This window comes from Pteronotus mesoamericanus, unplaced genomic scaffold (genome assembly GCF_021234165.1).
Source record: "Pteronotus mesoamericanus isolate MK-2021 breed Mesoamerican mustached bat unplaced genomic scaffold, CSHL_Meso_final contig_20, whole genome shotgun sequence".
In the NCBI taxonomy this organism is placed as follows: Eukaryota; Metazoa; Chordata; class Mammalia; order Chiroptera; family Mormoopidae; genus Pteronotus; species Pteronotus mesoamericanus.
In genome coordinates, this window is record NW_026555085.1 from 36976589 (window position 1) to 36989837 (window position 13249).

Consider the following 13249-nt stretch of genomic DNA (forward strand, 5'->3'; position numbering starts at 1 on the left):
GTTTTTGAAAGAACTAAACCTTTTTCTTCTACTGGTATTATGTCTTCTGTCTCTATTTTACTATATACAGGTGAGTTTAAGGAAACAAAACAAAAACAAGAGAGTAATAAACTCTTCCCACTTCTTGGGCATAACAGTGTAGAGTTGGAAATGGCTAGATTAAGTACCTTTTAGCATTCATTTTCCTTTTCCTGTAAATATAGTTCCATAAGAAAGAATATAAGTATGAAAGTAAATAAACTTTTATGTTTATATTTTGTTTCACTTTAATAAGGATGTAGAGGAAATATTCCCTCATTTTTCTGTCATTTATGCAACATAAGCTTATTTTAAACAGATTATCCCATTTTTTAAATAGCAAAGATAAAAAACCCCTGAAATATGGCATCATGTAAGTTTATAATAATTCTTAAATATTTTTAAAAAATTTGTGTTTCTTTTCAGTGTTAGTTTTGTAAGTTAGCATATTTCTTTTCTTTATTTTGTTAGTATTAATGATATTTTACTTATATGCTCCACATGATAAGAATGATAAGAATACAGGAGTTAATAATGGGGACTTGAGGATTTTGTAAACTATGTTTTGCTTAGAGTTAGTTCCAAATATTTCATTTCATTTATAAGAAAGAGGAATATTTCTGGAATGTAAATCTTATTCTAAATTGAGTATTTTTAATAATTTTACTCTTAAGTAATTGAGGTTGATAGTTTTTAGATTTTCTTTGAACTGTGGAGAAAGGTGGACCTTCTATACATTGGGCTTATGATTAGAGGCCATGATTGCTAATCCTAGGCCTTTCCTTATATCCCAAACCATACACTGCATCTTTGGTGCAAAAGTTTCAACCTTAAAAAATATTTTCTTGCTCAGAAGTAAATAATTACATCTAATAACAGGATTGGAACTATTAAAAATTGTATAACTTTCAGGAAATTGTATTGTTTCTTGAAGACTGTTTATATAACTACTCTAAAATAACATATCCTCAAATGTTGAATGATTAAAGCTTTCAGTAATTTTTCAAAACTTTTCACATTCTTTTTTTCTTCCTTAAATATGTTTAGATATAAAGTATTTTCTGTATTGACAAAAATGGAGAAACAATTTATATATCTGACAATTCAGAACATAGTATGTAACATATATAATGTGTTTACAACAGATTAATCACATTAGAGTTTTGCCTTATTGACAGCAGTTACAAAAACTACAATAATATATCAAAAATGAGGTCTTGCCTCTTACATTTTTTTTCTTTTTCATGTTTTAAGCAGTCTGGACCAAAAGGAAAGGTAAGCTTAATATTGATGAAATTAGAGCATGGGTATAACAGTAAATATCAGATGATTTATATGCTTTGAAAAATATTCATTGATTAGTCATCATTAAGGCTTAGTAATTATTTTAATAAAAGGAAATGTATTAATAGCACAACATGGTACTTGATTTATGTGAGTAGTGTTTCCTCATAATTCTTAATATACATTTTTCCATGAGTGGTTATTATGTATTTATACTGATGTGTGACTACTTTCCTTTTAAAGATAGCATGTTTCAATGCCTTAGTAGTAAAGTTGATTTCAGTTCCATTATTAAAATCTTTCTTGTTATATTTTACACTTCAGTAGAGTAAGGGGGAAAATGGAATTAGAATCCTGAAGCTTGGAGGTAAAATTCTTAACATTAAATGTATTCCTGTTTTGACCCCAAAATTTGTAACAGAACTTTATGATTACCATTTGTTCCCTTATAACAATGATGGCAAACACATTCTTTAGCAGAAATGTTGAGTAATGTAAATAACATGTAAACAAATTCGTAAGAACATATGTTTCTTGAATAGTGAAATTGTGATTCTTCTAAAGCAAATGTCCATATGAATAGCTTCTCAGCTCAGTGTATGTATGTAGAATATTTTATGCATGTGCATATTTTTCTTGCTTTCCTGAGAGTTTCAAAAGCATTTTATGAATCCTCCCCACCAAAACAGGTTAACAGCTCTTGTGTTAAACAAATACTTTCATGTAATTGGTGAGGATCAAAAGAAGGGACATTCTATCATTTTATTGACATTATTGTAACTCTATAATTTTGTTTAAAAGTGTGGAGAAGGAAAAGAGTATAACTTGTAAAATTTTATAAAACGCATGGACACCAAGTTTCCAATATATAAATTTACAGGTGATCTTATCAGTAGAAGATTTAGGCATATTTTTAAATTCTGAAATACTTCACAAATATTTCTTATTTTAAATGAATGGGTTGTGAAATATTTCACAACCTATCTTCTGGAAAAGAAAAACTGTTTTCCCTGTGGTGTCTGTTTTTGAGTAAATCATTATTGTCAGATATAGATGAGTCATTTTATATCTTTTAAGTTTTTATCTCAGGTGACTATGTTTTGGAAGGCTATTAATAAGATGTTTTTAATAAAATTGCTAAAGAATATACATTAAATCATTCTTGATGCAATCATATTTAAACAGACTTGTTTTGTACCAATAAATTATTTCCCGTATACTATACCATAAGGTACATAAATTATAGTTATATTATCCGAATAATATAAAGATTATACATTATTCTTTTATTCACAATAGCCTTGGAAGATTTATACTAAATTGTCCTCCCACTGTTTTGGCTTCTTATGCATATTTCAGTAGAGAAATGTATTCATTGATACATTCAGCACTTATTTCAGTGACTTTATGTGCCAGGTGCTCTTCTGGGAGCAGACAGAAATTCCTGCCCTCTTGGATCTTATTATTGGAATAATACTGAATAAGAGTCAGAGATGTAGAATTAAGTAACCAGCAATACCAGTAGGTACATAATTTACCCTAAAATGGATGTGGTAATATTTGCTGAACTTTAAAGGAGATTTGTGAGGAACAGATGAGATAATTATTTAAAACTGATTTATACACTGTAAAATTTGAAATTTCTGTAATAGTAACAGATACTGAAATTCTTTTAGTCTCTTTTAGTCTTTTGTACTAAGATTAATGCCAGGGACTATATATGCAGCAGCAGCTTTTTCTAAATACTTTGCAATGAATACACCTGAGTGATTTACTTGGTGGCTTAGTTACTATTAGGTTGAGTCTGGCCCATTATTCCTTTAGATCCTTACCTAAAATTATTTTGTGTTTAGCTTTGTCAGAGATAAACTGCAAGGAGCTTTTCTGTCAGTAGATTTCACTTTTTAAATTTTTTCACATAAGCTTTTTCCCTCTGTGAACACTAAGCCACATCTTGTTTTTTTTTTCCCTGATTTTTTAGAGTGATAAAGTCCCTTAACACACGAGGGACTATAAATCTCAGAACTAAGTGATTTATTTATGAAAGAGAATGGTTTATCTAATAAACAGAAGTTAGGCACTTGTGGAAGGTAATTTTGTACTACAGTTTTTCCATTTGTACTACAGTTTGGACACAGCAAGGGGTGTTTTAAGTGTAAAAATAAGCTGGAATAAATGTTAAATAAATAACCGTTAGGATCCAGAGCTTACAAACAAAATAATTGTTGCTAGTGGATGACTTTGACAACTTGAATGACTCAAATTTCTGACTCATGGACAGATGGGTTGTGAATACAGTGTATGTGGCAGCACCAGGAATTTCAAATATTTAATCTAGTGTTAGAACTGTTTATTTATTTTTCTCCCGAGTTAAATCTATTGACTCATTATGAGATTGAAGCACATAGTGATTTTCAAATTAAAAAAAATTATTTCTTATTGTAAAGAATGTGCATATTTTAGAGAATTTTGAAACAACAAAAAGATATGAAAGTAAAATACGATAAAAGAATAAATATGAAATACTAGAAATGCTTACTTAAAAGGTGTTTGAAAACACAAGTGTTATAATTAGAGATTTTATTATTTAGCTGGCTTCAAAGCACATTGCGAAGTGTTTTCTTTTTTCCTATTCTTTTTTTTTTTTTAAAGATTTTATTCATTTTTAGAGAAGGGAGGGGAGGGAGAAACAGAGAGAAACATCAATGTATGGTTGCATCTTGCACACCTGGCTTGCAACCCTGGCATGTAACCCTACACTGAGAATCAAACCGTCAACCCTTTGATTCTCAGGCCAGTGCTCAGTCCACTGAGCCACACCAGCTAGGGTGAGATTTTACAGTTTTTTAAAAATTACATTATTAAGATCAGTTTTTTAAAAAAAATACTTTATTTATTTTTAGAGAGAGAGAAATGGAGGGAGAAAGAGAAGGAAACAAGATGTGTGAGGTTGCCCAACTAGGTCCCTGACTGGGAATCAAACCAGGGACATTTCTGTTTGTGGGAGTATACCTAACCCATTGAGCCATGCTAGTCAGGGCATTCATTATTAGGATCTTGATGCATTTCGTTCTAGTCATTTTTCTGTAATAATTTTTTAATATGCCTAACATGTGTAGTCATAATAAAAATATAATTGTATATTCTGAATTTTCACATAACAGTATGTCCTAGCATTTTTCATTGCCATTAAGTTGGCTTTTAAATATGATTTTTAATGATTTCATAATAGCTTTTTCTGAAGATACATAATTTATTTACCCATTAGCCTATTTCTGGTTATTCTCACTGTTACACATATGACACAGTGATTAACAACTTTATATATAAATTTCTTAAGTGAATTTCATAAGATAGACTCTGGGCAAGGAATTTTTGGGCTAGATTACAAACAGTTTTAGTGCTCTTGGTAAGTACTACTAAATTGTTTTGCAGGGGGTAATACCAGTATATAATAGCATTATAAATTGTTGTCTCAAGGTATTTGAGAATAAAATTATATCAGATGATATTGTTTTTCTTGTAATTATACGAGTCATGTGAAACATTAATAAGAGTTTGAGCATCTTAATAGGCCAGGCCACAAGACTAATAGTATTAATAATTTTCTTTTATTCATTTCTGATTAATTGTAGCATATATTGAAAAGACTAAAATTTCATTCACAGTAGCAATTAAAATTAAGTATCCAGTAATAAAATTAATGATGTGTAACTTCTTTATAATTGTACCTAAAGATACATAAATGTACCTAAAGATAAATATTATAGCATAATATAAATAATAATATGTTACTAACTTACTATAAATCCTTAAAGTACATTTAATGAAGTTTTAGTCAAAATTTCAGCGACTTTAAGAAATTTGACCAATTCTGAGGTTTATGTAGAAGAACAAATATTTAAGAACAACAGACTTAATTTTTTTAAAGAAGAATAAGTGTGGGAAGAGAAGAGTTATTTGTCTTGCCACATTATAAAACATATTGTGAAGAAAACAGTGATTGAATATGAAAACGCTAGAAATAGACTAGGAAGTAAGACAGTAAACAGACTAGAAAGTCTAGGTAGACTTAATTTCTAATCAGCCTGTACAATCAATAAATATAAACAGGTTTACAGTGCCTTTCAGATGCCTGAATTATGATATTTGTACATTAACTGACAATATTTTGATTTAGTGGATAATGGCTCTGCATGGTGGCCAGTGGGTCAGTTTTGAAAACATTATTATCCATGTGTAGCAATGTTTATACAAACATTTGACCTCAAATACATTTCTAATTACATTCTGCCTTTTAGATATAAACATTAGTTAATTCTTACTATTTATCAGTAAACAGCTATGTTCTAGGCACAGGGTACAGTGATGGATAAAATGGACAAAAAATCCTTGCATTGCTGTAGTTTAATTTTTATGGGCACAGACTGATAATGACAAGTAAAACATGAAATAATAGGTTCTCTGCAAAGAAGTGTAATTGGATGATGTGATAGAGAATGACAGTATGGACTGCAGGTTTGAGAAACTCTTTACTATGAAACTGACATTTAACCAAGGACTTAGTGAGGTGTCTGTCAAGCCAAGATCACAGAGATGGCTTTTCCAGATAGAAAAAAGGTGGTACTAATATATTAATGCAGGAATGAGTTTGGCAGGTTCAAAGAACAGAAAGAAGGGCCAGAAACTGGACCCTTCTTCAGTTTGGAACTGTATTAGCAAAGTGGAAAATGTTATGAGGTAAGTTTTGGTGAGGTCAGCTAGGATCCAGATTTTGAAAAATTTTGTAAGATGATCTGAAGTGTTTGAGCTTTTCAGGGCATTTTAGGTAGGGATGTGTTACTACCTGATAACTCTTGAGATTAAAAAAAAAATTTTATTTGTGATTTACAATTTGATACAGTTAAACTAAATGACAGTCAGCTAAGACTAAGCATGTTCCATGTTCCCAATAGAGATGTCCTGCACAGGAAAAGAAATAATCTGTGACCAAATATTCATACTGTTCCAGCAAAATCTAGGTATTGGGAAGATGGAAAGGCAGAAGTAGAAGGATTATTTAAGGCCTTTTCTTGGGCAGGGGATTGGGAGGGGTGGGGTGAGGAGGAAATAAAATAATTTTAAAGATCTCATCCTGTTAGGGATGTAGTAACACATCTTGCTTGAAGAAATAGTTGGAATCTTGATAATATTAATGAATAAAAATATGCAATTGGAATAACGTTCCCGAGGGAGAGGGTTGGGGGAAGGGAGACAATGAATAGCAGTTGTCTAAACCAATATAAATAGTGGAAAAGAGCAAATACAAATATAAAAACTAACAACTAATAAAGATGAAAGGAGAACATGAAGTCTATTAGCTGTTACAATAATTATGACTAGGTTGAATAAACTTTTAATAAAAGATAAACTGGGTTAAATCCAACTATATTATGTTGTTTACAAGAATGAGACATAAAATAACAATTTGTAAGTAAAAGGGTGTTTAAAGTCACAAAAGATGAAAGCATAAGTAGTAACAATGAGATAGTATTAAGAATTAGAAGCACTAAATAGGATGAAGGAGCACATTTTATAAAGGACACAGTCTATAAGAGTTATAACTAAATGTTGTCATAAAACTGAATATATACCTGTAAAAATAAGCAAGAAGTTCTTGGTTAGAGTACAACTGTGGGAGATTTAATACATGTTTTCGAAAATTAGGCTAATTTATAAATTTAACATGAATCTGGAATAAGAGATTTTAACTGTAAAATGAATACAGTGATTTATTTTACAGAAATTTACATCTTTTGAGATCAGTTAAAACAATGGGAAGATGGATTTAAAATGAGCTATCATTGAAACCAAGCCCTTCCAAAAAACACCAGCACCCAGATCCTGGTTTCTAATACCACTCTCTATATAATAAAAGTAACATGGAGAAATGGCTGATTCTAAGGGTGGGTTAAGGGAAAACACAGAATGAATGGAGGATCTTATAGGGTCAGAAACCAAACAAGGACTCAAAACAAAAGGCGTATATACTAAAATAGCGTATATACTAAAATTGGAATAATACAGAGAAGATTTTCATGGCCCCTGAACAATGATGACATGTAGATTAGTGAAGTGTTCTACATTTTTGTAAATTTCATGTTATCTGTATTTTACCAGAATAAAAAAACAAAGGAACAGGTCACGTCAAAAGGACCCAGGAGCCAACTGAAAAAGCTCGAAGGGCCAAAACTGAAACAACTGGATTATAATCTAAAAGACAAAAAATATTAATGGGTGATACTGGTATAAATGACTGAATAAATTCATTTATTGAACTAGGATTTTACAAGCTGCACAAAATGATTTGGGGAATGGACAGCTGTTTATTAAAGAATTCAAAAAAATATGTATACATATTCCTTTCTTCAGGAAGTGGAGCTTAACTGTCCTCACTTCTTTTCTGCCTGGACTGACTGACTTGCTTCCAAATAGTGTACAAAGGAGAAATAGAAACTTGAGTGGAGGAAAACCCTGACAAAACTCTTCTATAGCCAAATAATCAAGGTTAACCATCACCAGTGACAAATCATATTGGTATCATGTACCTCCTGATACATGATGAGAAGGGCACTTTGCCTCTGTGATACTCTTACCCTAAACCCACAACTCAGTCTAATCATGAGAAAAAGAGTCAGACAGACCCAGGTTGAGGTGCCTTCTACAAAAGAACTGATCAGTTCTTTTCCAGTGTCAGGGTGATGGGAAACAAAGAGGAGATTAAGGAGACATGATGACTTAATGCAGTGGATCCTGGATTATTTTCTGGAATGAAAAAGGTATTAGTGGAATTGCTGGTGAAATCTGAATAAAATCTGGAATTTAGTTAATGGTAGTGTACCAGTGTTGATTTCTTTTTTGACATGTATGATGGTAAAATGAAGGTGTTAACATTACGAGAAACTTGGTACGGGATATAAGTGAATTGTGAACTGTCTTTTAAACTTTTCTGCAGATCTAAAATTATTCTGAAATTAAGTTTGTTTAAAAATTTTTTAGGGCTGAAGCCTAACCTTTAATATACAGAGCATTCTGATGTTAATTTAAACAGTTCTGCAAAGCGGGGTGGCAGGGGGAAGCTCTCCCAATTTGTTTTTTGCAGCTTGTAAAATGGTGGGTCCATGAGGTGAGGTTTGTTTAAAACTCCTTTGCAAAACACAAACCCTGAGAAGCCCTCAAAATCTCCTGCCTTGTATATGGCATGGCAGGGAAGCTTCTCTGCTTTTGCTTGATTTGAGGTGGGAAAGAGCCATCCACTGGGAATTTAAACCCTAGGCTTAAGCTTCACTTCAGTTTGGAGTTTGAAATTTTAGTATCTATAGAGTGATGGAACCCTTAAATCAAGACATTAACATAAAATTTGATTTTTTTCATCCAGCAAAAATCTTTTTAAAACTAAACTAAATTTTGAAGAATGCAAGTCAGTTTATGGCTAGAAAGTTTTTTAAATACTTTTTTGAAGCTAATGCTTTTATCCTGATATTTTCTATTTTTGTATTAAACATAAAGCATGCTTTTATTTCTTTAACTTATAATACATTTTTTAAAAGCAAAACTTAATTTGTCCTCTTTGTGTAGGGAAACATGAAGCAAATATTGGATATAGAGTGGCCATAATGTCTGGTATGTTAGCAAATATACGTAATAGTTTTAACATTAAATAATAATACAAGATGAGGTCATGGATATTACATGATATATTCAGTGTGTTCCTCATTACCTTTGCAGGACTCAGTGTACTTGATCAAATTGCAAAGAACACGGTGTATTAATGCAGCATTTTCATCAGTCCATGTACATTTAATGATTTGCTGTCTCAGATCATCTATATCAGTTGCTTCTGAGTAGAGCTGTGTTTATAGCGTTCCCCAGCATATCTTTTATTTTCAGGTTTATTTTGCCACTCTAACTTACTGTTGTTGATAATCTTTAGTATTTAAGATTATCTGTTTAAGTTGTCCCCTATTTTAAAAAATATATAATGAACAGAGTTTTTGGAGTTTACTATACTAGTATCATCATGCTGTGCTTCAGAATCATTACTTCTGTTGCATTTTAAATTTGGTATCTTTATTTTTCCAAGATGTAGAGTTATAAAAACTAGAGGTTAAAAAATTAGTTAATGTGAATTAAAGATAATACTATATTATATCATCTTTAGTGTGAGGAATATAAAAGTAGTACATTTTATTTTTAACTAAATATAGTGTAGTTAGGAGCTGAAAAACCTAGCTTTTTCATAGTGCTAATACTACTACTATCTCTAAGGCATATTATTATCTTCACAACTCATATCCTCACAAATATTAAAATTTTGGCAGGGTGGAAATTGTCCAGTTGTATCAAGCAGTGTTCAGGAATGATGAAAACACCATTTTTCATCAATATTAATACAGTTTAGCAGGATCCAGATTCTGGCATTGCTATTTAATAGCTGTGTGACCTTGGGCAAGTTAATTAACCTCATTGTGTCTCAGTTCCCGCATTTATAAAGTGCCAATAATAGTATATACTTTATAAGTTTATTGTGAGCATTAAAACAATGAAGAAAAGCACTTAGAACAGTACCTGGCACATGATGATCACTATTTGGTTACTGCTATTACAAATTTACTTCTATAACTGATCTTACTATTTTCTTTCTTGTGCCATTTTCATATTTTGTTTTCAATTTAAGTGGTATGACTTTTACAATACAATAGTAAATGTTTACAGGAAACTTCCTTTAGGGTTTTTGTTTGTTTAATTTGATATCAATCGCTAGTGTGAATGGATTTACAAATAATATAATAACCTCATATTTTTAATTCCCTGGTTAAATAAAATTGGAATATTTTTAGAAGCTTTTCTTTAGGATGGATAGTATCTAACTATCGTAGCTCTCTAGTCTATTGCATTTTGCAGATACCCTTTAATACTTCTATCCCATGATTAGATGTAGGTTTTTTTGGTTTCCCCCCAAATTAGTGTATATTTGGACTTATATGGTTAATTTTAGGACCCATATTTAGGATTATGTGCAAAATTCTGAAAATCAACTGTATATGAAGTCTGATAATGTAATTAATATATTAAAATGTATAATAATATTCCCATAATATAGTAATATTACAAGACTAAAATACATGTTCCATGATTGCTGGTTTTATGCATAGTGCTTTTTGTAATGATTTTGGAATTCTCCTCAAGGCCAATATTTTATTTATTGTATTGTTTTATTGTTTGTTTTTAAACAACTAGAAGCATTTACTACAAAATTAAGAAAATTGAATATTAGTAAGCTGAGAGATATTTTTACGCGACTAGTGTGTGACAGTTAACTATTACAAGTTTTTTTGTAATGCAATTTTTATAAACTGATTATGAAGGAAATTTCAGAAGAAAAATTTTTATGTTTTGTGCATTTGGGGAATAAATATGTAACTTTCTAAAGTGACTACTTTGAAAAGATAGTTATTTGGATGCTTATTATGAGCTTGGATAGATTGCCAGTCTAAACAAAAAATAGCCACTGACTTTAGGGTCCTTATAATGTATTAATTAAGTGTTAGTGTATTTGTATAATACAGTTTTATTATTTTTATATAGCAACGAAGTTATGGTCTTTTAATCATTTTTATATAGCGAAGAAGTTATTCTTTGTTTTTAATTTTTTTCATTTTGAACAATATTTTTTCTGTTAGAATATTTTATTCTGTTATTTTTTCTGTTAGAATATTTTATTCTGTTAGAATAAAGCTATATAAATTTCCTTTTATAGGAAAGAATACCCACCTCATGTCCAAAAATTTGACAGTAATCCTGTAAGGTTAAGTCGGCCCCAAGGTGTTGGTAAGTGTGCAATTTTATTTGTTACATTTGTAAAGGATTTTGATTAGTTGAGTGAAAGGTAGAAATGAAGATATGACACTGGCTTTAAAATATTCCCAGGTATAATAGAAATATTTAGAAAACCATTTTTTATAACTGATTTGAGAATTTAATTGTGCATGAAATCATCATGGAATGGTTGCACATTCAGGTGATTACAATTTGAAATCATTATATTAGCATTTTTGTTAAATTCAAGATCCAAATATTAACTAAGGTTATGGCTTCAAGATTATGTTTTGTTAAACTGTATTATGATCTTGTACCATGCAATTGTCTTGACTTAAAGTTCTGTTTATTCTTTATTGTACATGTTGAAACATTTTAACTAAAACAATTTGATGATATCAGTATTTTTTAATAACAAGGATCATGAGGAATTTATCAAATTTAATTTTAGTACTTTCGTCTTTGTTTCCTTCCTTTAGATCGTATAATGAAGAAAACAGAAGAGTCTGAGTCACACTTGGAGTCTGAAATTAAGAGGAAAGTATCACAGAAACGTCACAGTACATACCAATCTACACCACCTCTGTCTCCTGCTTCAAAAAAGTGTTTAACTGATTTAGAGGTGGGTAGAGAAAGTGTTTTTTGTTGTCAATCAGATGTTATTTTTATTAGTATTATTTTTAGTATTTACTGGCTTCTAGGTGACCTTTTCTCACTGGACTCAAAGAGGCCCAGAAAAGTTATTTAGGCAAGCTTTTTTGCCTTCATTAGGTCATTCTTTAACTATCCAAAATCTAGAATATGTCCTTCTCTGAAAAGAATATATCAGTATCTCCTTGCAATGTACTACAAATAACTTCTCTCAACCAGAAATATTTTGAAATAATTTTAAATATACAGTAAACTGGAAAAAATAACTGAAAGAGTATTTGCATATCCTTTTATCAGATTCCTCAGTTTTCCACATTTGCTTTATTGTTCTCCCTCCCTCTGCCTTCCTTCTACCATCTCCCTCTCTATATACATGTCTGCATATTGTTCCGCACCATTTTAGTATAAGAAACAGGCATGATGATTATTTATAGCTAATATTTTAGTGTGTGTCTTCTTTAAAAAAAACACACTAAAAAAGGACATTCTCCTATATAATCAGATTACAACTCTCAAAATTTTAAAATTAACATGGATTCAGAATTACCATATAATTCATACACTCCATTCAGATTTTACCTAATGTACTTTATTAATACAGGATCTTATTCAGAATTAGATGTTACATATAATTGCCGTGATCTTTAGTTTTTTTTAGTCTGTTCTTCTTTGTCATAACCTTGATATTTGTGAGGAGTATAAGTCACTTACTTTGAACCTTGAGTTGGGTTTGTCTGATGTTTCTTCATGATTTATATACATTTTTCAAGAATCCTCAGGTGTGACGTTATAATCTTATTATTATACTATACCAGGAAGCATATACAATGTTGATTTTCACATTACTGATACTTTTACCTTGGTTAATACAAGGTCTGTCCAGAAGGTGTCCAGCCATGTAATAGGAAAAATAGAGACATTTATTGAAGATACAAGAAATATTGTACATCGAACAATGACACCTCGATTTCTTTCAAAGTAGGCAACTTGGGACCGCACATGGTCCCAGTTCCATCAGCAGCCCCATCACATTTTCCTGAATCTCATCAGCGGTCTGAAATCTCTTCCTTTTCAAAGGTGATTTTAGTTTTGGGAAAAGCCAGAAGATGCAGGGCGCCAAATCTGGGTTGTGGGGTTACTGAGTCACCTGGGTGATTTGTTTTTTATAAAAAAACTGCGCAAGATGTGATGCATGAGTGGGTGCGTTGTCATGATGAATCTGCCAATCACTGGTTGCCCATAGCTGCGGCCTTCTGAATTATCTGAGTAGTTTCCATGGAGGGATGTTCAAGCTTAATGTAAATTTCATGCAGATTTGTTGCTCTACTCGCTCAGTCATTTTGAATGCAATGGCCCCACAGTACACATGCTCACTCAGTGGTGTCTGCCACCCCCACTAACTAGTACAGTGAAGTCGTCATTGTTCACACATGCGCAT

At 31.1% G+C, this 13249-nt stretch overlaps 1 protein-coding gene and 1 non-coding gene across 6 annotated transcripts in view; both read left to right on the forward strand.

Annotated features, from left to right (window-relative positions):
- The window catches only part of SENP6 (SUMO specific peptidase 6), a 101891-nt gene that overhangs the window by 45782 nt on the left and 42860 nt on the right, over window positions 1–13249 (forward strand). For 3 of the 5 annotated variants that reach the window (XM_054569639.1, XM_054569642.1, XM_054569643.1), the window contains 3 exons: window positions 1273–1293; window positions 11102–11172; window positions 11640–11782. In XM_054569639.1, the coding sequence (XP_054425614.1) occupies window positions 1273–1293; window positions 11102–11172; window positions 11640–11782 (235 nt within the window). The remainder of the gene's footprint in view (window positions 1–1272; window positions 1294–11101; window positions 11173–11639; window positions 11783–13249) is intronic. The other 2 variants (XM_054569640.1, XM_054569641.1) reach the window with 2 other exon arrangements.
- Window positions 7329–7431, forward strand: LOC129067979 (U6 spliceosomal RNA). Its single transcript, XR_008528803.1, has one exon. It is a non-coding gene; the product is annotated as a U6 spliceosomal RNA (small nuclear RNA).